At 41.8% G+C, this 25302-nt stretch overlaps 1 protein-coding gene across 1 annotated transcript in view; it reads right to left on the bottom strand.

Moving 5' to 3' along the window:
* The window catches only part of LOC108441154, a 61028-nt gene that overhangs the window by 6102 nt on the left and 29624 nt on the right, over window positions 1-25302 (bottom strand). Inside the window, exons 11-21 of the mRNA XM_017720510.2 lie at window positions 16756-16841; window positions 16552-16627; window positions 16333-16359; window positions 14276-14446; window positions 13067-13218; window positions 12895-12987; window positions 12741-12813; window positions 11438-11601; window positions 10437-10653; window positions 8138-8198; window positions 2104-2167 (exon numbers count right to left, since the gene is read on the bottom strand). Of these exons, the coding sequence (XP_017575999.2) occupies window positions 2104-2167; window positions 8138-8198; window positions 10437-10653; window positions 11438-11601; window positions 12741-12813; window positions 12895-12987; window positions 13067-13218; window positions 14276-14446; window positions 16333-16359; window positions 16552-16627; window positions 16756-16841 (1184 nt within the window). The remainder of the gene's footprint in view (window positions 1-2103; window positions 2168-8137; window positions 8199-10436; window positions 10654-11437; window positions 11602-12740; window positions 12814-12894; window positions 12988-13066; window positions 13219-14275; window positions 14447-16332; window positions 16360-16551; window positions 16628-16755; window positions 16842-25302) is intronic.

The raw sequence follows: 25302 nt of genomic DNA, 5'->3' as shown, positions 1-25302 counted from the left end.
TAATAACACAAAACAATGTAAAATATGACTAGTTGGACTTTAATCTGTAAATTAATATACATAAATAAAAATATGACTAGCTGGGCTTTGATCTGTAAAATTAATACACAAAAATAAAAATATGACTAGCTGGGCTTTCATTTCAGTTTAGAAACCTGACTACTTCAACCTTCATTTGTAAAAATATTCCATCCATCTATCCATTATCTTCCGCTTTTCCGGGGTCCTCCCTTTCCCCAACCACTTCCACTAGCTCCCTGGGGGGGATTCCGAGGCGCTCCCAGGCCAGCTGGGCGATATAGTCACACCAGTGTGTCCTGGGTCTTCCCCGGGGTCTCCTCCCGGGTGGACTTGCCTGTGATAGCTGGCATTTCCGGCATTTATTTTTGGCTGACGCTCTTATCCAGACCGACTTACAATTTGATCATTTTACACAATAGGCCTAACTGCATGTCTTTTGGACTGTGGGAGGAAACCGGAGAACCCGGAGGAAACCCACGCAGACACGGGAAGAACATGCAAACTCCACACAGAAAGGACCCCGGTCACCCGGCTGGGGAATCGAACCCAGGCCCTCCTTGCTGTGAGGCGACAGCGCTACCCACCACGCCACCGTGCTCCCGAGGGAGGCGTCCAGGAGGCATCCTAAACAGATGCCCGAACCACCTCAGCTGACTCCTCTCTACGTGGAGAAGCAGCGGCTCTACTCCGAGTCCCTCTCGGATGACCGAACTTCTCACCCTATCTCTAAGGGAGAGTCCAGACACCCTGTGGAGGAAACTCATTTCGGCGCTTGTATTCACGATCTCGTTCTTTCGGTCATTACCCAAAGCTCATGACCATAGGTGAGGGTGGGAACGTAGATCGACCAGTAAATCGAGAGCCTTGCCTTATGGCTCAGCTCTTTCTTTACCACAACAGACCGGTAAAGAGCCCACATCACTGCTGACCCAGCACCAATCCGCCTGTCAATCTCCCGCTCCCTTGTACCATCACTCGTGAACAAGACCCCGAGATACTTGAACTCCTCCACTTGAGGCAAGAGCTCATCCCCGACCCAGAGAGGGCTCTCCACCCTTTTCCGCCTGAGAACCATGGCCTCAGATTTGGAGGTACTGATCCTCATCCCGGCCACTTCACACTCGGCTGCAAACCGATCCAGTGAAAGCTGAAGTTCATGGCCTGATGTCCCCAATAGGACCACATCATCCGCAAACAGCAGCGATGTGACCTTGAGGTCACCAAACTGGACACCCTCCATCCCCTGACTGCGCCTAGAAATTCTATCCATAAAAATTATGAATAGAATCGGTGACAAAGGGCAGCCCTGATGGAGTCTCACTGAGAACGAGTCTGACTTACTGCTGGCCATGCAAACCAAACTCCTGCTTTGTTTGTACAGGGCCTGAATGGCTCGTAGCAAAGAGCCATGTACCCTGTATTCCTGAAGCACCTCCCACAGAACTAAAATATAAAACTAAAATATAACTAGCCTGATTTTATGTAAACATAATCCAAATTTTAAAATATGATTAGCTTAACTTTCATTTGTAAAAATAAAACAAAAACTTATGACTACCTTGACTTTCATCTGTAAAAATAATGCATTTTTTAAAAAAAGGACTAGCTTAACTTTCATCAGTAAAAATAACACATTTAAAACTATGACTAGCTTAACTTTCATTTGTAAAAACTATGCAACATATTGATGTTTTCTTCTGTAAAAAAAATGCAAATTTTAAAATATGACTAGCTTGACATTTTCATCTGTAAAATTTGAACACAAATTGACAATGTTTCTAGCTGGGCTTTTCTCTGTAAAATATTACAAAATCAAAAATATAACTAGCCTGCCTTTCATCTGTAAAAATATTACACAATTACAAGCGTAACAAGCCTGGCTTTCATCTGTAAAAAATATGACTACGTTGACTTTCATCTGTAAAAGTATATTTATAAATTTATAAATATGTATACATTTATAAAGATTACTATTTGGCCTTTGAATTTTGTATGATTAAATTGAAGTTTGGAGCTCTGATCTCAGCTTAGAATTTCAGATAATAAAAGGAGTAGGTTCCAGAAAATAGACAGTGAACTTACCTTTGAGCAGAGATGTTGACCACTCTGTAGTCTAGCAGACACTGTTAATGACCCTCGTTCTATGCTTTAATATGGCTCAGAGGCTGGGGGCGTGTCACTGACCCTGCAGGTCTTTTGACTTTTCACACTCATTCCACATGAGGCTCTCTGCTTTATATTAAAATCCATTTAGGCTGATTTCAGGAATGCAGCTTCTTTAATGTCCATATTTAGCCAGACCTACTGTCTAAGACAGTTTAAGGTTGAGGCAGTCCACATTTTTTTCTGTTCCAGCACCAAATGCACCTCAGTGAGGTAATCAGTATTGCATTTAATTGTTTGTCATCTTGTAAAATCTGAAAATTGCCATGTCACTAAATGTAAGTAACGGTCATGTGTTTGAGGTAGGTTTCTACATTACTGTGTAAAACATCAGACACACCAACCCATTTATTTAATTTCCAAATAGTACAAATTTAAAAACATGACAAGCTTGACTTTCATCTGTAAAAATAATAAAAATTATCTTGATTATTAAATCTGTAAAAAATAATGTTAATTTAAAAATATAACAAGCTTAATGATTGTGCGTTTATATATATATATATATATATATATATATATATATATATATATATATATATATATATGTGTGTGTGTGTGTGTGTGTGTGTGTGTGTGTATGTGCATTTTTTTAACAAACTTCAGTTCCAAAGCAGTTGGGGAGGTATGTGAAATACAAATAAAAACAGAAAGCAGCGACTTGTAAATCCACTTTGACCTGCAGTTAGAGAAAAGCAGTACAATGAATAAATATTTAATGTTTCACTTTACCGATTTAACAGCTTTTTGTAAATATATGCTTATATTTTGAATTGATGCCAGCAACACATTCCAGAAAAGGTCCATGCAAGACTAGACACATTATGAAATGTTGAAAAGACATCTTGAACAGGCAACGCAATCATGATTACTTATTAAAAGAACATTAAGGCCGAGTCCTTTATGAGCAGGTCAAGGTTCACCACTTTACTCAATGAGCAACTGCAAGGATTTTAGGTATGCCACCCTATAATGTGGGTATTATGATCAAAAGATTCAGGGTATCCAGAGAAATCCCTCAGACGGCACTGCATTAAAAACCAGCACGCTTCAGTGATGGAGATAACTACATGGGCTTGAGAACCCTTTAACTATTGTTGCATCCACAAATTCAAATTAAGACTGTAGCGTGTACAGTGTTAGCCAGGGGTGGCCAATCCTGGTCCTGGACATCGACCACCCTGAATATGAGGGCCAGGTGTGTTGGATCAGAACTCTGCAGCGTGGTAGAGCTCCAGGCCCAGGACTGAGCACCCCTTGTGTGAGCCATTTGTCTACATTGTCCATGAGCTGGCCTCGAACTGATCTTACAAGGGCTGAGGCACAGTGAACGTGTGTACTGGGGTCTGATTAGTCACCCTTTTATAGAAATAATACACGTCATGTTCTCCAGGCCAAGAAGAACAGGATCATCCAGATCGTTACCAGTGTAAAGTTCAAAAGTCAACATCTGTCATTGTGTGAGATGTAGATAAGACACCTCCAATTTGTAGTAGAAGTGTCCAGCTATTAGCTGATATGTCCAGTTCATTTTCATTTTGACTTGACAAACAAGTTGGAACGTAATCTAATAGTACATGTGAATGTTCACATGTTAGGAAAAGGCGTTATGGCACAGCATGGCCTAGTTATTAGATCACGGCTCTGTTCTACAGGAGACCTGGGTTCTCAACGCAGTGGTTGATGTGCATTAGGTAAAAGCACAGATATCCGGTTTTTGCCCAAGTTTTAGTGGTTTATAGGATAATGGGCAAAATGGACCAAAAGACATGACAAAGTCTTTACATTCATTCAAAACTATGTATAGTATACAACAAAAGTGGCTACATCCCTGTTCAGTATCTATCAATCAACCTTTATTTAAACTCCGAGTAGTTCAAGGGTGACCCTCATTTGCAATGTAGCCGAGCACTGAAACAGAGAAGAAGGACTGAAAAAATAAAGACTGAAGTAAAAGCGTAAAACACAGGAACAGATCAGTTGACATATCAACATATCGGTTGCAGGCTGAGTGGAGGTGGTTAAAGATTAAAAGCTTAAAATGGTGGAGCGACACCAGCGAGCCAAGATTTAAAGTGTCCTGTATGTTTTCCAGCTGGGTGTAGCTAAAAGCAGATTTTATCTAAAGCACCTGAAGGGTGATCCAGTCACTGGAGCGAGTTTGATTATTTCTGTTATTTACTGTAAGCCTAGATGTGATACCATAGCACATGGCTCATAAACGCTTATAAATGCAAACCCCATTCCCCTGAAAAGTTGGGACGTTTTGTTTGTAATAAGAAATTAAAACAAGAATCTGTGATTTGTTCATTTTCTTGAACCTTTTTTTGAACGGACAACGTGCAAAGAAATGACTTTTGTCTGAACATTTTTTTGGCTGACCAACTTGTATTTTGTAAATATAAACAAATTTCGAATTTATTGCCGGTAACACACAAAAAAGTTGAGATGGGCAAAATAATGAAATGTTTATAGAACATTCACATTACTTGATTTTAAAACATTCCTCAATAAGCAATGAACTGAAAATAAGTTAGGGTATCATGATTGGGTATAAAAGAAGCACGAACCAAAGGCTCAGTCTTTGCAGGTAAAGATGTTCAGTTCTTGAAATTTCTTCTCTCCTAGATTTTCCAGAATCAACTGTGAGTGGTGTTATTGAAGAGTGGAAGCATTTTGGATCCACAGCAACTCAGCTATGAAGCATCAGACCACGCAAAGTTACAGAACGGGTTGGCGAGTGCTGAGGAACATAGGGCATAAAATTCGCCAACGCTCTGCTGATCAATAACTGCAGAGTTAAAACCTCCTCTGGCATCAACATCAGCACAAGAGCTTTGCGCTGGGAGCTTCATGGCAGGGTTTCCATGGCTGGGCAGCTGTATGCAAGCCTTACATCTCCAAGCACAATGCCAAGCATTAGTAATGCAACATACTTTGTCTTATAAAACTTGTGTGTGTTTTGCAGTGTGTTTAAGATCACTATCATATTGGAACATTCCTTACTTTGAGAGTTGAATCATCTTTCTTTCAGTATTTAAAAAAAAAAAAAAAAAAAAAAAAAAAAAAAAAAAAAAAGGTGTGTTGTTCAGACCTGGCTTGATCATTTTCGCCCAGGCTATCCTACCTGCTGGTTTTTGTCAGGAGCTACCCATCAATACATGCTACAAGTTTACAGGTACAGTTGCTGGCCAAATATGGGCAACTGTTGGTCAAAATTTCTGTTACTGTGCATAGCTACATGAGTAGAAGATGAACTGATCTCCAAAAAGCAAAAAGACGAAACATTCTTTTCAACATTTTCAGTGAGATTAGTGTATTATTTTTGTTTTGCACAATTTTAGAGTAAAAAAAGAAAGAAAAAAGGTAAGGAACACTATGCAAAAGTTTTGGCACCCTGCGAGGCTTTAGCTTTCAGATAACTTTTACCAAGGTCTCTGACCTTAATTAGCCTGTTAGGGCTACAGCATGTTTACAGTCATTGTTAGGAAAGGCCAAGTGGTGCAAATTTCAAAGCTCTGAACATTAAAATAACTGATGTTCACAAAGCAAGAAAAGGCCATAAGAAGCATTTTCACACAGTCGCTCCCTCAGTTTATAGTAAAATTTCATTTACAGCATTTGGCTGACACTCTTATCCAGAGGCACTTACAATTTCATCATTTTTACACAGGCAGGTGAAGGTAGTGTTAGGCGTCATGCCCAAGGACTCGTGTTGGTATAGTGTAGAGTGCTTGCACAAGCCAGGGATTGAACCCCAGACTACAGAGTTGAAGGCAAAGGTGTTACCCACTACACTATACCAAATGACTAAGAAATGGCAGTTAATCGAAACGCTGGAGGTCATGTTGAAGTCTGGACGACCAAGAAAACTTTCCAAGAGAACTGCTTGAAAGGCAAATCAAAACCCTCCGTTTAACTAGAAAAGACCTTCAGGATGATTAGCAACACCAGCAACCTTCCACTTACCTTTGTACGTAGTTCATTAAACACAGCAAAACACATACACAGTAGTAAAACACTCATCAGGGTGGCTCTCTCTACATTGGCACCTGTGTATACCTCTTTCAGGGTGACCTCAGAGAGCAGCTGATCCAGAGTCGTTATGAAGGCATGCTTTTTCATTATGATGGAATTCCTTAATGTCTCTCTCTCCTCAACACTTGCCACACAGATTGTGTGTTTAGTACTGGGCACAACAGTGGGGGGGAAAACACACCAACACATCTCGTCCTCCGACACGTTTTTAAGAGTTACAGTGCACTTACTAAGCATAGATCAGGTCTTATTCGCTTACCTAAAGCCACAACAGCTTCGCCTTTTAGATTTGCAATAATTTCTGCCCTCTTCGATGTCAAAGGAGTCAACAGTGTTTATGAGCTTGAACAGGACCTTGTAGTGGTTTATTGCCAGACATAAAAGCATTGACAACAACTTAACCACTGTATTTGTTATGCTTGCACTGAAAATATAAAATTAATATCATTAATTCATATTCTAAGCCACTTATCCTCCTGGGTCACAGAGTGTTGGGGTCTATCCCGGCACTTATTGGCTGGAAGGCAGGAAACACCCTGGACAGGTCATCACATCATCATATATTCACATTTAGGGGCAATTTAGTGTCTCCAACTGGCCTGACCACATGTCTTATTTACTGTCGAATTATGCTTTTGGAACTATTTGGCCTTAAAACATCCTGCATGCACCCTTGCACAAGGCTGGGGGGAAAAAGTGGAAGAAATAATTGCTAGAATTACAATGTCAGATATCAGGCAACATTCATAACTGTCTAATGTGAAACTATTCTGAATGACCGTTCTTATCTTGGACGTTTAATCTTGAAAGGCCTGTTTAAATATGCCCAAATAGCCTGAGCATTCCCTCGACAAGTGTAGCCTTAATTTCCACTGTCAAGCCTAATGGGTCTCAGGGTCGTGCCGGGTTGTTCCGTGTTGGTTTGGACTCATGAGACAGACACTTTTTGCTTATATTGTGCCACTAAATGAGAACCAGGAAATACTGAAGAAAACGACACAAACGAGTGGCTAACTGCTAACACACTCACATACCACCCATAGATATAAATACATACATTCCGTCTGTCTCTCCAACACCAGTCTCTCCGGGTGCTCTCATCTTATAAAGGGGTGTTATTTAATGATCTTTTACTGAAATCTCCTGTACTGTGGTGGGTTTCATCTGCAGCTGGACAGGTTGCCAGTCCATCGCTGGGCAGACAGACATTCACTCACACCTAGGGGCAATTTACCATGTCCAACTGGCCTGACTGCATGTCTTTGGACTGTGGGAGGAAACCTGAGAACCTGGAGGAAGCCCACGCAGACACGGGGAGAACATGCAAACCCCACACAGAGAGGACCATGATCGCCCAGCCGGGGAATCAAACCCAGGCCCTTCTTGCTGTGAGGCAACAGTGCTACCCACCATGCTCAGCAACAACATTTTCTATAAAATCATTTCATATTAGTTGTAATGGCTTGTAATATTTGTCTTAGTTTATTTACATAAAATGAAAAGCTCTGCATTTAAAATCTGTTTGGGGAGATTAAAAACTAGTTAGAGCTTGCATGCAGGACAATAATCTGGGTGGTCCGAGGGTGGACCAGCAGTGGCAAACAGCTGGCATGGTGCCGACCTTATCAAGCCAGTGGACCAATATATGCTTGCTATCTGGTTATTCGAAGTTGTGATCTCAGACATTAGCCTTTATCCTCAAAATGGGTGTTTTTAATCATCGGTTTGCTGGAACCGAGCCTGTACCTCAGTGGGAGGCAACATGTACTCGCTTAACCTTGCAGGCTGCAGCTCAAAGACAACCTTATATACATGTGCACACATATTCAGCAGTGGTACATGATTAAAATATTTACTATAATGTGGCTGAAAAATCATGATCTTCTATACATGAAGTACTACCAAAACAACTTACCAGGTCACGGCTCTGACCAGGTCCTTAAACAGTCCCCACCACAGCTTCACTGCATTCCAACCTGGAAAAAGACATGGTGAATACATGTGAACTCAATCATATTTAATGTCTTTGAATTTGAGACCAGTTTTAAAACAAAGTGGTATAGAGCAGCCATTTCCCAATAGAATAGTTCCAGTCATGGACAGCCAACTTCAGCACCTCTGAAAAATGGGCTCAGGAAGATACGAGTGGAATGCTGAATGAATGGTGTATTGGTACCATCTACAGGGCAGAATGGGTAGTGCGCTCTAGTTTCCTTATATCATTAAGCCACACTTTTTAATCCCACAAATGGGATAACTTAACCCCCACGTTTAACCCATCCGTGAAATGAAACACCACATACACACTAGGGGGCAGTGAGCACAACTGCCTGGAGCGGCGTGCAGCCCTATCCATAGCGCCTGGGGAGCAACTGGGGGTTAGGTGTCTTGCTCAAGGACACCTCAATCATGGACTGTCGACGCTGGGGATCAAACCCGCAACCTTCCAGTCACAGGGCTAGTTCCCCAAGCTCCAGCCCACAGCTGCCCCATATCTTGATGTAATTAAATTCAGTTAACTGCTAACTTGAATTTTCCACTCCACCTTAAATAGTTTGTTACATTATGGCGCCACAGGAACAGCAGGTCACCCTCTGAAGGTTCTTCCCCACCATCTGTGGCAGAAAACAGCCAAAGAGAAAGACAGCATGTTACCAGTTTACCCGAGCACCCTCTATCGCCTCCTAGCAGCAGTGCAATACCAGACATCAAACGTGCAGGGGGGCAGGGGGGATTGTATTAACCCTTAAAGAGGCACCATGTACCCCAGCAAAAGCTTATAACCCACTGTGATGCCAATTTTTTCATAATTGTTCTGTACAGATTGACAGAGAAACAGTAAATATTGTTCATAGTGTTACATATAATAGACTTGGAACTGAACTATTGAGTGTATTTTTTTTTTCATGTTTATTTGGTGAATTAAAAATTCTAGAATATAATATAAAATGTGGCCTGGGCAAAAGTTAAGAGTCTATATACATAAAAGTAGACTTGGGCAGATTGAAGACAAACCGTGCTGCTGCATTCTGGATGAGTTGCAGTGGCTTGATGGCCTGCATAGTAAGACCAGCCAAGAGAGAGTTGCAGTAGTCAAGCCTTGAGATGATACTGCACTAGCACCTGGGCGGCCTCCCGGATCCTACGGATGTTGTACAGGAGAAATCTGCATGACTGAGTCAGGTTCTCGATGTGAGTCAAGAACAATAACTGGCCACCCAGAGTCACACCAAGACTTCTTGCCTCTACAGACAGAACAATGAAAGAGTTCTCAAATGAGAGGGCAAGCTCATGAGGACCTGTAGTTGCAGGGATGAATATCAGCTCAGTCTTGCTAGGATTGAGCTTCAGGTGGTGAGCTGCCATCCACGAAGAGACGTCAGACAGACATGCCGAGCGTTCTATGTCCTGGGGACATTGTTTTTCACCATTTCAAGTATTGCTATACTTCGTGAAAGGTTTTGTACTATTACTTGATATTGCAAAGGAGGTGGGGGGTGGGAGGAAGAGATGGGGGATAAGGTCAATATCCAATTCAGGTTTAGAGCAAAATGTTACTTCAAAAATGAGAAGAAAAAAAAACCCAGGGTCTCAGATTGCTTGACATGTAAACACTGAAAAATTGGATAATTTGTGAATTTGATTCATCTAGCACCTGCAAAGTTTTGCAATTTTTTTGCTTCGAGATCTTGAAAACGAGTGGCACCATAGGTGGCCATGTTTTGAGTTTCCAAATACTGGCGTATACTAATGTACACCCCCCCTGAATATTCAAGTACTACAAAGGGGCTACACACCCAAGATTTCTCACCTCTGCACCCGTGCAAATGTGTAAATTTATTAAGAAGTGCAAAATCCAGTTTACAGCATAAACACTCCCACTCTACCCTTTACACTGCAGAGATCATGTGCACAAATCATGCACCACTACATTTATTAAATCAACACATTAAAACTGTACAAAACTCATTTTCTTCAGGCTCAGTCTTGATCAGTTGCTTCAAAACCTGCAATACATAAATGTAACAATGAGTGCATCAAGTCTAGCTGTGCATCTGGATTTTCCCCGTCTACCTTAAATGGAGGGGCACATGCAGTGACAAGTGGTGCAACATTTAAGGTGGACTGAGAAATTAAAGAGGCAATCATTTATTGTGCTTTGTTTCAATTGAAACAAACGGAAAGGATGAGACGCTCACTTGCATCCAAAATCTAGGCACAACAGAAGGTGACAAACAGGAGCGCCACGATGAAGGAGAACGTGAGGAAAGGCCGGGTAGCTCTCGAGGACGACGGGAAACTGGCTTTGCTGCTTCCCACCTGCGAGGTCACAACCCTGCCATTTATGGACTGAGTGCTCCTGAAGGTGTTTGTCATCAGGGGAGAGTTGGTGCTCTTGTTGACATACAGTATAGTGCTGAAGAGGTCAACCTGGTGAGAACAAAGGGTTTAAAAAGTAGACTTACTACATTTCCATCTCCATGTTCTTAACTATTGCTATATACATACATACACACACACACACACTTTTTTTAATTGATCCGGTGACCTTCTGGTCACAAGGCTTGTTAAAGATTGGCCTGCATTAATAAGGCATTTACAGGTTGGTTACCCCATCTCCTTAAATGTGAGCACATTTGGTGCACACAAACCTGCTTGCTTCTTAAAACCTAGAGCCTTGGCTTTCTAATCAATACTCCATTAAACCAAAAACAATATTGAAACAAGGCGTTCAGCATAATTATGCCTCAAACCTCATTATGCTGCATGAAAGTTTAAAGTATTGAACTCAAACCCAAAAAACTCCTCAAAAGGTGCATGAGGAGAAACAAAGGACTTATTCTGACATGCCATTATAAAGAACAGACAATGTACAGGACCTTCAAAAAAGGTCAACAACGCTTTCACAAACATTTTTTAAAAATGTAATTCTCACAAAACAGCCACAGGCTTTTGTTAATAACTTCAATAAAACTTGTTTAAATGTGCGACTGCACTGACTTTCTAGATGACAATTGACCAGATGGTTTAAAAATGAATTTAAACCAGTACAAACAAAACAACTACAAACAAATTTGAGCAAATTTAAAAAGGATCATTTAAATGGTTTTAAAAGCCTTATGAACCCATTTCAAAGGCAAACATTACAATAATCAAATTAGCTGAAGGCCCATTTCAAAAGGCAGCCATTGTGCATTCAGCCACAACTTCCTACCAGGTCACTGCTGACTTGAATAGGGTCTTTAAATACTGTCCACACCACAGCCTCGTTGCAGTTGGGGATGGTCAGGGAGCCAAGGTAGCGATAATATCGAGACCTGTTCACTCCTTTGAGTAGACTGTCCATGGAGATGGGCTGGGTGAGGGCTACTGCGTCCCCTGCAAAAGTGAAAGTGAAGACCATTTGGCAAGAAAATAAATCTGAATCTCCATTATCCAACTGTTCTATTAGAAATCTGAAGGTCAGTTCAAGGGTTCTTTAGTAGAGAAAATGGGTCTGCATAGAACGACGAGCACTCAAACCATTTCAGGACCAAACGGTTCTTTGCACTGAAAAGGTTCTTCAGATTGAGAATATGCTGTAGATGGTTCCATGTTGAAACTTCTTGAAAAGGGTTCCATATAGCACCAAAAGGGGTTCTTCTGCGTCAAGCTCGACATAATAGTACAACCTTTTTTGGTGTTATATGGAACCCTTTTGATAAAGGTTCTATACAGAACCATCTACAGCACATTTTGACTAAAGAACCATGTTTAAGTGTAATAGCACAGGTAAGAGACTTTGGCAAGTCAACAAGCCATTATGGGGGAAACATTATTCCAAAGTAAGTCTGTGGCAATGTGAACAGTCTTGGTGAAAAACCAAGCCTGCTGTGTTAAAGCCACGTTCCAGTGAGTGTTGACCACTACCTAATTTCCTAGGAGCAGTTTCGGCAAAGGTCACTTTAACACTTCACTCAGTTGCTATGCTGAGAGTGTGTTCTACAGCTTGGTAGCCAAGCTGTTGTTCCTAGATGTTTCCACTTCACAAAAGGCAGAGCAGACCAGAACAGGAGTCCATCTATGGAGACTTGACTATGCATGACTTCAATATTTGATGTTAGCAATGTATGACAAAACACCTGAACTGAATAAATCAGGAGGGGTGTCTACATACTTTTGACTATTGTGTGGGTTCAAGCTAGCCAAGTGTTGGGTAACTTTGCAAATACTGATAAAGATGGCAAGCTACATATTCAGGATAAGCAGATTTGTAGTGAGGCTAAAGACTGAGAACTTGTGCAAATGTATAAAATGTGAGGAATCACCAGTATTCTGTGGCTAACTGGTAATTAAGCAATTACAATTCTGTCCCCTTCACTTCTGATTTCTTGATGCCCAACTTGCATCATGCTGCCTTCTTTTTGAAGACAAGTCATGCCTACAAAACTTTGAAGGGCAATTCCTCTTCAGACATTAGGAATCCATTTCATTTGTGAGCATTTGCCAATAGACAACACCAAATCCCAGGTGGTTACCTGCATTTGAGATCTCTGCCAGGTAGGAGGTTAGGGTCTTCCAGCTTTCAGGTTTTCCAGTGTCGTTGGTTGCCTGCAGATGTAGAGCATAACACTAAACATCTATCTAGCACTCCAACGGAATTGCAGACACCACAAAGCAGACGGACAGCACCTCAATAAAGAACCCAAGAGCAGCCAGGCCCGTCGGATCTGCCAGTGCATCTGCAGTTGAATTGTACTCTGCTTTGACGTTCACAACGTGCAACTGGTAAAGCCACAGAAAGACAGGCTGATTGAAGAACACCTTAAAAGATCTTCAGTAAAGCTGTTCATGTATGCCTAACCTCCATTGCATATCGTTTGCCGTCTATGGTGTGTTCAGCTCCTGGCACAGAGCTGCCGCTGCCCCAGTGAAGGTGGAACTGGCTGCAGTTGTACATGCCTGGAAGAGCTCCTCCTTCAACTGCCATCTTCTCGTGATTCAGAATTACCTTAACTGAGGAAAGTCGGTTATAAACAGTTGTGGACAAAGTACACAAATAAAGTTTCTCCCCTTTAGACCCCCATTTGAGTAAAAGTACTGAAGTGTTCAAATGTACTTAAGTATCAAAAGTAAAAGCACTAAGATTAATTATGGCTCTAATGTCATGTTATCACTCAAGACTCACTTCATGAACTCATTTCAGGTGAAAATCCTCCAGTGTCTCTCTTGGTAAACCAGTCTTTTAATAGAACGTCATTAATTAGTGACGCTGTCGTCTATTAAAATGATCATAAGCGCAAAACACTGAAGGCAGACAGTTTCTATCAGGGAGAACCGAGTGGCTCTGAAATCACTTTTACAAACAAGCAAAGTTTCAGTTTAAGATTTATTTACAACTTAGTTCCAAGTTTAATAAAATCTGGCTTTAAACTCAGGATCACAAATGAGCTCCTTTACTATGTTGATCTGTAGGTCTCTGTTCTTAAACATAAACCAGCCCAAACTAATTTACTATAAAATGAAATTGTGTTTGTATAAATTCAGTAAAAAGCCGCGTCAGTCACGACTGCATATGTGGACATATTTCTATATTGTGCTCTATTTACACAAAGTTAGGTTAGTTCATTTATGTTGAACAGACTCCCAAAATTTTACACTGCTGTGCTGACATTGAATCGTGTGCTGCACTGGGTCGGTATGACCAACAGGTCAAAACAAGCTCTAAACAAAGTGACCGCTGTGCCCTGATTGGTGTTCTTGCTTTGGACTTTTGTTTATACACACACAACCAAATGGAACAGATTTCTCAAAACGTAGTGGAGAAAGGAAAAAAAGTAAGATTTGATTTTGAAAACAAGGGACTTTACTTTGTCACCCACTATGGAAAAACTTCAGTACAGATGTATGAAAAAACTACATTAACAAATTACATTTAGTAGCCAGTGGTGGACAGTAACCAAGTAAATCAACCCTGCCTTATTAGAACCTGGTGCAGAGAGAACACATTCTCGGTCAAAACAGAAGTCACACATTTATTGCCGCATGAACTGAAAGCACAGTAATTACGCACCATCCCGGCCACTGTTTTGAATCTCAGTCAAGGCTGTGCCGTCATTAAAACCCTTAAACGTTAATGCAGTCAAGTTCTCATTGGCTTTAACGCTGGCAGTCATGATGTTAATTGGAGACTGACGTGTTCCGTTGCAGTACGCACCGGCAATTGAGGGCCAGGTAGATTCATCTGAAACAGAAGGTGCTGGGTTAAATCACGGGTTGCTTTGAGCTCTGGAACACCGCCACCCTTCAGTGACCATCTAAAGGTCTTCAAAGGCAGACCAATAATTTCTGGTCCTGTATTTTGCATTCACTGGCAGTTAAGAACTGTTGATGTAACAGATTGGCCACCTACTGGTCACACCCCCACATGTGCACACCCATGTTCCTTCAGCTATTTAGGATACAAACCTTACTGGCTGTTTACATGCGATTCCTGCACAAATTACAAGCAAATAAAATGAAAGGTGAAAAAGCCACCAGGTGCTAAAAACACTGCATGTAACCGACATTCCTGCAAGAAACACAGAGTTGACCATGTTTCCTTGCTGTACACAGCTGCATGTTCTACTCTAAACAGCTGTGTTTTCTGGACAGGAAGAGCTGAGAGTTCCGACAGTTATGGCTAGGATTCTATGGTCTTAAAGCTCACAGGCTGGACTGAAGAGCACCCCCCACCAATGTGCCATGATTCCAGGTTGGTCAAATGCTAGAGGGCACTTTTGAGCAAGTCCAAAATGTGTTCCTATGAAGCTTCTGTAACAGTTTGTAAGCAAACTATTTGAAAAAAAAAAAAATGTACTAAACAGCATAAACACTAGTTAATTTAAAGCATTTTTGAGCTCCACTTCTAGGCCTTTGCTACAGTAACTGCCTCACGGTCATTCATGAGGTCCGTGAACATGAACCTTCATCCAGAAGCAGTAATGCTAGAGTCCCACTAAAGGAGAAAAACAGATGACCCTGGTAAGTTCATTCTTAACTTCGTGTCCTTATACTTTCCAAAAGGAAAAGGTCCTGCGCAACCGATTTAAAAAATAGGATCCTTTTTTGTTTATAGCCATTTACATTTCACTCATTGAGGACTTGCTCATAGGTGCCATCTGCTGTCCCGTTTTTAGTACAACAGGGAGAAACCTGAAGCAGCCAAACTAAACCAGCTCTGGTTTAGTCTCATTGAGTTCATTAGCCAGATAATAAAACATTGCAATGCAGTGCTACTTGTAACAGTGTCAGTACTGTAAAGATCCAATAAGTCATGAATTTTAAATTTAAACCCTGCCCATCCCTGGACATATTCTCAGAAATATTCAGCCAATTTATTTCAATAGAGGAATTAATTTGTCAGCAGAATGTGCATCAACTTTGGATACTGACGGATTACAAAAATACCCAGACAGCAAGCACATATCCAGTAGTATCCACTGGCTTGAGGTCAGCACCACTTCTGGTCCTCCCTCAGACCACCCAGTTCATTGTCCTGCGTACAACTACAGGGTTTTAATCTCACAGACTACTTGCACTTAGGCTTTTATTTTGGAAAAGTAGTTGCATATTGTCCTACACTCTGCCTAACCTACAGTGTGCCATCTGGAAGACACTGAGCAAAAAGCCAGTGGGCCAAGGGTCTCCCACGTCCCTCTCACTGACTAGGATACAGGCAAATTTGCAAGCACAGTTCAGCTGCATTATATGTTATGCGGACATCATGATTCCAGCAACTTCGTGCAGAAACACAGCCATAGAAAATTGCATTTTTCTATAAAAGTCAACAAAACATTATTTCCCCAGAAGCAGAGAGGGAACAGAAAAACTTGGAAACAGTTTCACAGATAAATACAGGACCCTGGGCACACAGGTTTGACCCCCTGCCTGGCAGCAACTGCAAAATTCAGGACTTCAAACTGGATTCAAAGTCTGAATCTTAAGATCACTGATCTAAAACAATGAGCCATCTTCAAACAAAGTGGCTGCTAGACATTGCTTCATGGATCTAAAGGCCTTCACAGTGGGAAGCACATGAACAGCTACTATTCACACGTTTTCTCATGTAGGTCAATAAAGAGTACTTACTACACGACGGCAAGTTATAGCACCAACCTGGAAAAAATAATTACATGTGAAAACGGTCATGCATAACATGGACGTTTCCACTTAAATAGTGGAAGTTGCATTATTATATGCTGGAAAGGAAACTCAAACAGGAACCCAATATCAGCTACACAGAAAATAAGCCTTAGGAGTCCAATGGCCAAAGGTCGTGTGTTTGGGCCTACAGGAACAGCCCCTCACCTACTGGAGGATCTGCACTACTAACCGCGGCAGAAGTCAGCCAAACAGCAAGACAGCTCAAAACCAGCGAGAGAACCTAGTAGAGAAAGAGCAAAGTCTTAAAACACTGTGCTACTGTCTTTACGGGCAAGCATGTGTTAAACACCAAGTTATCATGTCAGCAAAAGGGCTTAAAAACATCTGGAGATACATTTCTCCTCTCACCATTCTACTGATTGGGCTGCTATCGCAACACTCATTTAGCCTAAAGACCGTTTTGTTTTGTTGTTTTTTTTTTTTGGTCAGCGCCACTTATAAAACCCACAACGGCACCGCCCACTTTTAATTACCTTCAGCCGTTTCTTTTAGTGATGGGGAGTCGATTCCGAAAGAATCGATTCTTCGACTGCAGCGGCGGAGTCGAAGTCAGAGTCGACTCTTGGCTAGTGACTCTGAGAGTCGAAATGCTTAGAGTCGACTCCGTGTTTTTTTCACCGTAACTGGCTTGACGGTCATTTTTGCTACGTTTACATTACAACCCTCGTTGCTCAAATCTGTTTAGGTAAGTGACTCACATCTGTCATTAATGTAAACGGCGTTCCTGAACTGACCCGTGAATGAATCACGTGCGTCATGAGCAACCAACAAACTAGCGAGCAGAGCGAGATAATTCACTCTGATCAGCTCTCCGCTCACTCTTAGAGTGAGACGAAGGCGAAAAGGGTGAGATTTGCTGCTTTTCATCGGTTAACAGACTTTAACTTCTGTTCAGTGTTGCCAGAGAACCTGTAGAGAGGAGAATTCCCGCTCGGCAACGTCTTCTGGGTTTCTCGAACTCTAGAGGGCGCTCCCGAGCGAGTCCAAAACGAATGGGTTAAGGTGGAACATTTGAGCAAAATCATAGTTTAGACATGCTTAAACATTTTTAATGGAAAAGAATGCCTTAATTTCCCGAACAAAGAGCAGCATAAAACATTTTAACACCGCTTTAGGAGCTTTTAAACTCGAATTATAGGAGTAATAAACTGGTCCATGACGTCAGTGAGCGTGAACAGCCAATGAGCTGCTCTGCTGGCCAGATAATCAGCACTCAGTAGCAGCAAAACCTGAATCTTCATTAGTGTTGTAGTAACTGATGATGTGAAACAGGACTAGGGACAAAACCCAAAAACAAACATTGTTTTCTGGTGAACCTCTTGGAGTCGGATTCTTGTCTGAGACTTATTCAAAACTTCAGTTCCACTTTAAATGGTGCTGCAGTCATAGAACTTGTAGAGCTGAGCCCCTCTGTGTTGTCCTCAAACACTAGGGGGCACTCCTGAGTGAGTCTGTTTGAGCTACATCATAGTTTATAAACTCTGAAACATTTTGAATGTAAAATAACATTTCCTGAACAGCATAAAACAGTTTAATACAGCTGTTATATTATTAGGAGCTTTTGAACTCAAGTTATAGAAGTTCAAATGGTGCCTCATACAGTTTAGGATGTCAGTGAGTGCTAAGAGCCAAGTAGCTGTTCCACTGGCCAGCCAGTCTGGACTCAGTAGCTGTAATGCCAACCAATCAGCACTCAGTAGCAGTAATGCCAACCAATCAGCACTCAGTAGCAGTAATGCCAACCAATCAGCACTCAGTAGCAGTAATACCAACTAATCTGCACTCAGTAGCAGTAATTTTAGTGTCCTGCTGCCCAAAGCTCGTTTGCTGTAGAAAAAAAGGAAACTTGCCTGTAAGTTTTCTTTGCTTTTGTAATAAAATACAAACGTCTACTGTCTAAAATTAAAGCAAGGTTCTGTTTGGCGAGTTATTAGAAACTGTTTAACTTATAGCTTTCAGCCTTTTAGCTCCATTCATCAAGGACTTGCTCCCAGGCGCCCTCTCGTGTTTTGCACTCATGTTTTTGACATAATGGGGGAAACGGAAAGAGGCCAAACTCCCCTTAAATGATCTGATGGTAAGGTGTATTGAAACATTAGTCAGCCATAATCATTTGTCAAGATACCTGATGTTACTTGGTGTAATCTGCATATTTTCAGCATATCACTGTAATCTGTAGGTTTTCTGTAACTAAGTAAACTGCATTTAGTATGGTTTAACCTCTGCTGTATTCCTTTATCAGAGGCTCTGGAGCTGTTAGGTTAAGTGGAGTTGAAGAGGTGACTCCATCGGTTCCAGCGACAGGAGCTGACGGCAGAAAACCTGGAGCAAGGTTTGTATAACAATTATCTAATAAGAAAAAGATAATAATAACAATAATAATAGTAATAATAATAATAATAATAATAATAATAATGATTTATTATTATTATTATTATGTTATACTGCTACTACTAGTACTACTACTACTAGTAATTTTTATGACCCTAATTCCAATGAAGTTGGGACGTTGTGTAAAACATAAATAAAAACAGAATACGATGATTTGCAAATCCTTTTCAACCTATATTCAATTGAACACACTACAAAGACAAGATATTTAATGTTCAAATGGATAAACTTTATTGTTTTTTTGCAAATATTCACTCATTTTGAATTTGATGCCTGCAACACGTTCCAAAGAAGTTGGGACAGGGGCAACAAAAGACTGGGAAAGTTGAGGAATGCTCAAAAAACACCTGCTTGGAACATTCCACAGGTGAACAGGTTAATTGGGTATAAAGGGAGCATCCCTGAAAGGCTCAGTCGTTTACAAGCAAGGGTGGGGCGAGGTTCACCACTTTGTTAACAACTGCGTGAGCAAATAGTCCAACAGTTTAAGAGCAACATTTCTTAATATGCAATTGCAAGGAATTTAGGAATTTCATCATCTACAGTCCATAATATCATCAAAAGATTCAGAGAATCTGGAGAAATCTCTGCAAGTAAGCGGCAAGGCAGAAAACCAACATTGAATGCTCGTGACCTTTGATCCCTCAGGTGGCACTGCATTAAAAACCGACATCATTCTGTAACAGATATTACCACATGGGCTCAGGAACACTTCAGAGAACCACTGTCAGTGAACACAGTTCATCGCTCCATCTACAAGTGCAAGTTAAAACTCTGCCATGCAAAGTGAAAGCCATATATCAACAACACCCAGAAACGCCGCCGGCTTCTCTGGGCCCGAGCTCCTCTGAGATGGACTGATGCAAAGTGGAAAAGTGTCCTGTGGTCTGACGAGTCCACATTTCAAATTGGTTTTGGAAATCATGGACATCGTGTCCTCCGGGCCAAAGAGGAAAAGGACTGTCCGGATTGTTATCAGCTCAAAGTTCAAAAGCCAGCATCTCTGATGGTATGGGGGTGTGTTAGTGCCCATGGCATGGGTAACTTGCACATCTGTGAAGGCACCATTAATGCTGAAAGGTACATACAGGTTTTGGAGCAACATATGCTGCCATCCAAGCAACGTCTTTTTCAGGGACTTCCCTGCTTATTTCAGCAAGACAATGCCAAGCCACATTCTGCACGTGTTACAACAGCGTGGCTTCGTAGTAAAAGAGTGCGGGTACTAGACTGGCCTGCCTGCAGTCCAGACCTGTCTCCCATTGAAAATTTGTGGAGCATTATGAAGCGCAAAATATGACATCGGAGACCCCGGACTGTTGAGCAACTGAAGTTTTACATCAAGCAAGAATGGGAAAGAATTCCACCTACAAAGCTTCAGCAATTAGTGTCCTCAGTTCCCAAACGCTTATTGAGTGTTGTTAAAAGGAAAGGTGATGTAACACAGTGGTAAACATGCCCCTGTCCCAACTTCTTTGGAACGTGTTGCAGGCATCAAATTCAAAATTCAAGGAGATTTTATTGTCATTCGCATCACATGGTACATGAGGTGGAACGAAATTAAGATCTCATGGTCCAGTTTACACCCAAGAGCTGTTATTAAAATAGATAAATAAATAGAAAGTACACAAGAGAGGGAGAGTAGGAAGTTAGCAGCAATATGAAGTCCAGAGTGCAAGTTTGCTATAGCAGCATGATATTGACTTAGAGCAGTGGATAAAGTGTCTAGATAAAGTGTCTCAGTGCGGTTTAAAGTGACAGTGCCTGTAACAGTACTTGTTCTTGTAAGTGTCAGTTGGAATTTAGGAGCCTTACAGCTTCTGGTATGAAGCTGTTTCTGAGTCTGGTTGTTTTGCACTTGATGCTCCGCAGCCTCCTGCCTGAGGGGAGCGGGACAAAAAGTGCATGTGCTGGGTGGGTGGGATCCTTCCTGATGCAGGTAGCCCTTTTCCTGCATCTGGAGGTGTAAATGTCTGTGGTGCTGGGGAGGCTGAGTGAATATTTGAGTGAATAAATGAGTGAATATTTGCAAAAAACAATAAAGCTTATCCGTTTGAACATTAAATATCTTGTCTTTGTAGTGTATCCAGTTGAATATCGGTTGAAAAGAATTTGCAAATCATCGTATTCTGTTTTTATTTGTGTTTTACACAACGTCCCAACTTCATTGGAATTGGGGTTGTATTATGATTCTTCTTATTAATATTACTATTTTATACTGGCCTCCATAGCTGAGCTGTTGTGGTTGATGTGGTGACAGAGAGAATAAATCAGTGCATGTTCATCATATATAAAACTACCCCATGTATGTTTTGGGGATTTGGAGACCTCTCTGGCCAATTGTGTAACTGCATGCAAAAGTCTGCAGCGGAACATCTTGTAACATGGGCTGTGTTTCAGACCCTGTCCCCCCTTGAGGTTTGCTTCTTTGGTTTCAGCACTGAAGCTATAAGGCTAATATTGCTAAGTGATCACCGCTGTAAAGACATCTGAGTGTCTACAATCAACAATTTCACACCAAACCACTCTGTGTACATCACAAAGACGATCATGCAGAAATTGGAATTCCTGTTTTAAACAAACTCTTTATCTGTAAAGTTGCCTTTTCTCATGATGCATGCAGAGACCGATGGATCTGAATCTGTTTATGGTTTCATTTATTTGTTTTTTAATAATCCCTTTGCTATAATGGGCTGGTCATAACTGTCTCATATAGGCAGGGTTCCTTACACGGTCACCTGCCAGTGCCATCCAGCTGCTCATGAAATCCAGTCTCAGTTTCAGAATTTGTCAGTGCAGCTAGAAGCAGCAGTTAAAGTTGCTGTCTTGAGTCTCGCTGTCTTCCAGTAGAGTCTTCAGGAACCCCTGGCCACCTGGATGGTCTGTGCTGGTCTGACTGGAGGTATTTGAACCCTTTGGGGTCACTGAAAATAGATCACCCAACAAAAGTGTTTTTCCCTCCTGTTTGTCAGTGTTTATTCTCCCCCTACAACTCAGTATGCTGCAGCTGATGTCCTGGACTATCAACTGTTGTGCCCGTAAACCACATGTACACCACCATGGAAAACTGACCACATGGATGTTTCAATTTAATGTTGACAAGAGAGACATCAGGAGTTCCATCGTAATGAAAAAGCATGCCTTCATAACAACGCTGCTCTGAAGTCACCCTGAAAGAGATGGCCAGACCCAGCCACCCTGATGCAGCTTTACTACTGTGTGTTCTGGTGTGTGGAATGTAATTAAACACAAGGTAGGTTCAAGGATGCAGGTAATCCACATTCCCCTGTTATGTGGCAAGTTAGGAGAAATAATTCATGCAGTGACTGTTGAGAGCTTAGCATTTACACTGATCAGCCACTTCATTAACACCACCTCCTTGTTTCTACGCTCATTGTCCATTTTATCAGCTCCACTTACTGTATAGCTGCACTTTGTAGTTCTACAGTTACAGACTGTAGTCCATCTGTTTCTCTGATACTTTGTTACCCTGTTCTTCAGTGGTCAGGACCCCAATAGAGCAGGTACTATGTGGATGGTGGGTCATTCTCAGCACTGCAGTAACACTGACTCAGCAGCAAGGCATGAGCATGAACTGAATTCAGGGCAAACGCCTTTCCTCGTAGCACTTTGGCCACTTTCCCAGTGTTATAATGAGGCTCACAGTGCATACAGCTAAAGCATTCTGCATATAAGATCGTTCTGATTCATATTCATTTGTTTGCAGTGATTGTATTCATTCATCTTAGCCCACAATGACATTCTCAGGGCTAATATTCCTTTAAAAGGCCCATATACTACTATACTGCACTTTTCTTATATTAGATTTGTTTTTCCCCATATTTCTCTTTAAGACTGATGTATGTAAATGAGCTCTGGTCTTATTGTTCGGATCATTGGGAGTGAATAATATGCTTTGAAACATCACATTCTTTCATTTAACCCCTTAAATGGCTGGGGGCCAATGGCAAATCCAAAGTTTTATTACACACTCCTATAACCAATGAATAGCTCACGCAGTTTGCATTGAAGTCCATGAAATGAACAACACCCCCTGTTGGTTGGCCCATGCCACGCCAGCCTGAGCGGCCCAAAACTCCTCCACCAAGAGTGACTGCACCGTAAGTGCTGTTTATAAGCCCTTAGCATTTCCATACCGCTGAAACTTATTCTGGGTTTTCCTTAATTGAACACACAAGACTCAGTTACTCATCAGAAAATATAACCACAAACCCAGGACTGAGTGGACTGCACCATACATAAAGCACTGAGGCTGGACGATATGGCAAAAACATATGATACTCACTTCTCACAGTACATGCTGTGCAGTAAGAAAACTGACTTTTGGTGGTGGATCATTCTCAACACTGCAGTAACACTGTGTGTGTTGTGCTGGTAGGAGTGGATCAGACACAGCAGTGCTGCTGGATTTTTTAAACACCTCAGTGTCGCTGCTGGACTGAGAACCAAAACATCCAGCCAACAGTGTCCTGTGGGCAGCGTCCAGTGACCACTGATGAAGGTCTAGAGCAGGGGTGGGCAAACTTTTTGGCTCAGGGGCCACATTGACTTAAAATTTGACAGACGGACTTCCGGGTGATGGCGGTGCTAGAGTAGACGTGTGTAAACACTGCTCCCGCGGGTTGTGTTCAGTTTTACTAGAATTAAGCATCCTTTCTTTTTTTATTCGACACCGTACAGAAGTTTAGTTACGGCAGTGTATCAGACTACACAATGTCACGTAATCTCAGGGAGAAAACAACTTCGAAGACTACTTCGGCAACCCGACCCCCCGCCATTGAACGCATGTTCTCGGCTAAAGCTGCTACACCGGAGGAGGCTAACGCTAAGTTGGCTATGGAGAAACGTCTATCACCTGTGGAGAGTCCGGAGAGTTCCCGGTTGGCCACAGCTTCAGAGGTAGAACGATCTGTTGACACTGACACTTCGCCTCCAACGTGGTTTTTGCCAGCGTTAAAAAAGTTGGAACAATCGCTTATGTCTGACCACGCAAACACACTGAGCAAGGCCCTACAACCTATTCAGGAATCACTGGACTCCATTAAACAGACTCTGGTCTCGCACGCAGGTAGCATTAAAGCCTTAGAGGACGCCGAATCTGAACACAGTGATAGAATTGTCACACAGGAAAACAAATGCGAATCTCTTCGAGCCCTCAGTGCTGAACTCCTGGACAAGCTGGACGATCTGGAAAATCGCTCGAGGAGAGCTAATCTTCGCGTGATATGGATTCCTGAAAAACTAGAGGGGGACAATGCCGTGAATTTCATGACTGATCTCCTCTTTGAGGTGTTCGGAGCTGAGAAATTCCAGTATCGACCCGTTCTGGACAGAGCTCACAGGCTAGGTCGCCCAACAGCTAACGGAGATACGCATAACAAGCCCAGAGCGTTCATCGTTCTGTTTCACAACTTCCAAGATAAGGAATTCGTTCTCAGAAATGGTCGGGGTGAGCTGTCTTTTCGTGGTCACAAAATCAGGATCTTTCCAGACTATAGTGCTGATCTTTCCCGCAGACGCGCCGCATTTCGCGACATAAAAGCGGCGTTGTACAGCAAGGGAATCCGCTTCAGGCTGGTTTTCCCAGAACGTTTGCACGTTGACTTTGAAGGGCGGACAGTAACCTTTGATGCTCCAGAAGCGGTTCAGGCTTTCTTTAACAAACTTTGATGAGGACTACCTTTGGGTTTGCTGAGTGCTGAGGTATGGTAAGAATACCTGTTGATCTACCTGGTTCAAGGTCTTGTATATGATTACAATACAAATACTCATATGCAGCAATGTTTGTAATTTTATCTCCTTGTTGTGGAGAGCTTGTTGGATGTTAGTGTACACACTGTCGATGGCTCATTTTTGCTCATCCTGTGTAACAAAATTTGATTATAAATGTGTGCACTCTGCACTGTTTACAAATATAAGATCACCTTATTATGGAGGGCCAGCTAGGTGTAGAGTGGCAGTAAAGATACCAGGTGTCTGCAGTATTTGAATTGTTTAGGTGTATATAAACGTGACTTTCTGTTTATCATAAAGGTTTGCTTAAAGGTTTTGGAATGTTTACACAGGTTTGTGCACAGCGCTGTGGGGAGCAGTGCGTGCAAGTTAGGGGTATAGATAGAGGGATTTGGCCCGTACCGGAAATTCGTTCAGGATGGTTCTTTGGGAAGTGGGTGGTGCGTGGGTGTTTGGGATTTGGTTTCTTGTTGTGGGGTTTCTCATGTGTGGGATGTTTTTTTTTTTTTTTCTCTCTTTTTCTTTTTCTCTTTCTTTTCCCTCTCTTCCCTCTCTGCCGAAATAATACTATCTTCTGATGAACCAGAATCTAGGACAAGGGGTTAGGTTTCTTTCATGGAATGTAAAGGGACTGCAGTCCCCTCTTAAAAATGTAAAGGTTTTCTCTCACCTTAAGCAATTAAATGCGGACATCTAGATATCTATCTACAAGAAACTCATCTGTCCAAAGCAGAACACACCAAGTTACGT

This window comes from Pygocentrus nattereri, chromosome 13 (genome assembly GCF_015220715.1).
Source record: "Pygocentrus nattereri isolate fPygNat1 chromosome 13, fPygNat1.pri, whole genome shotgun sequence".
Classification (NCBI taxonomy): domain Eukaryota; kingdom Metazoa; phylum Chordata; class Actinopteri; order Characiformes; family Serrasalmidae; genus Pygocentrus; species Pygocentrus nattereri.
This window is presented reverse-complemented; position numbering and strand designations above follow the sequence as displayed.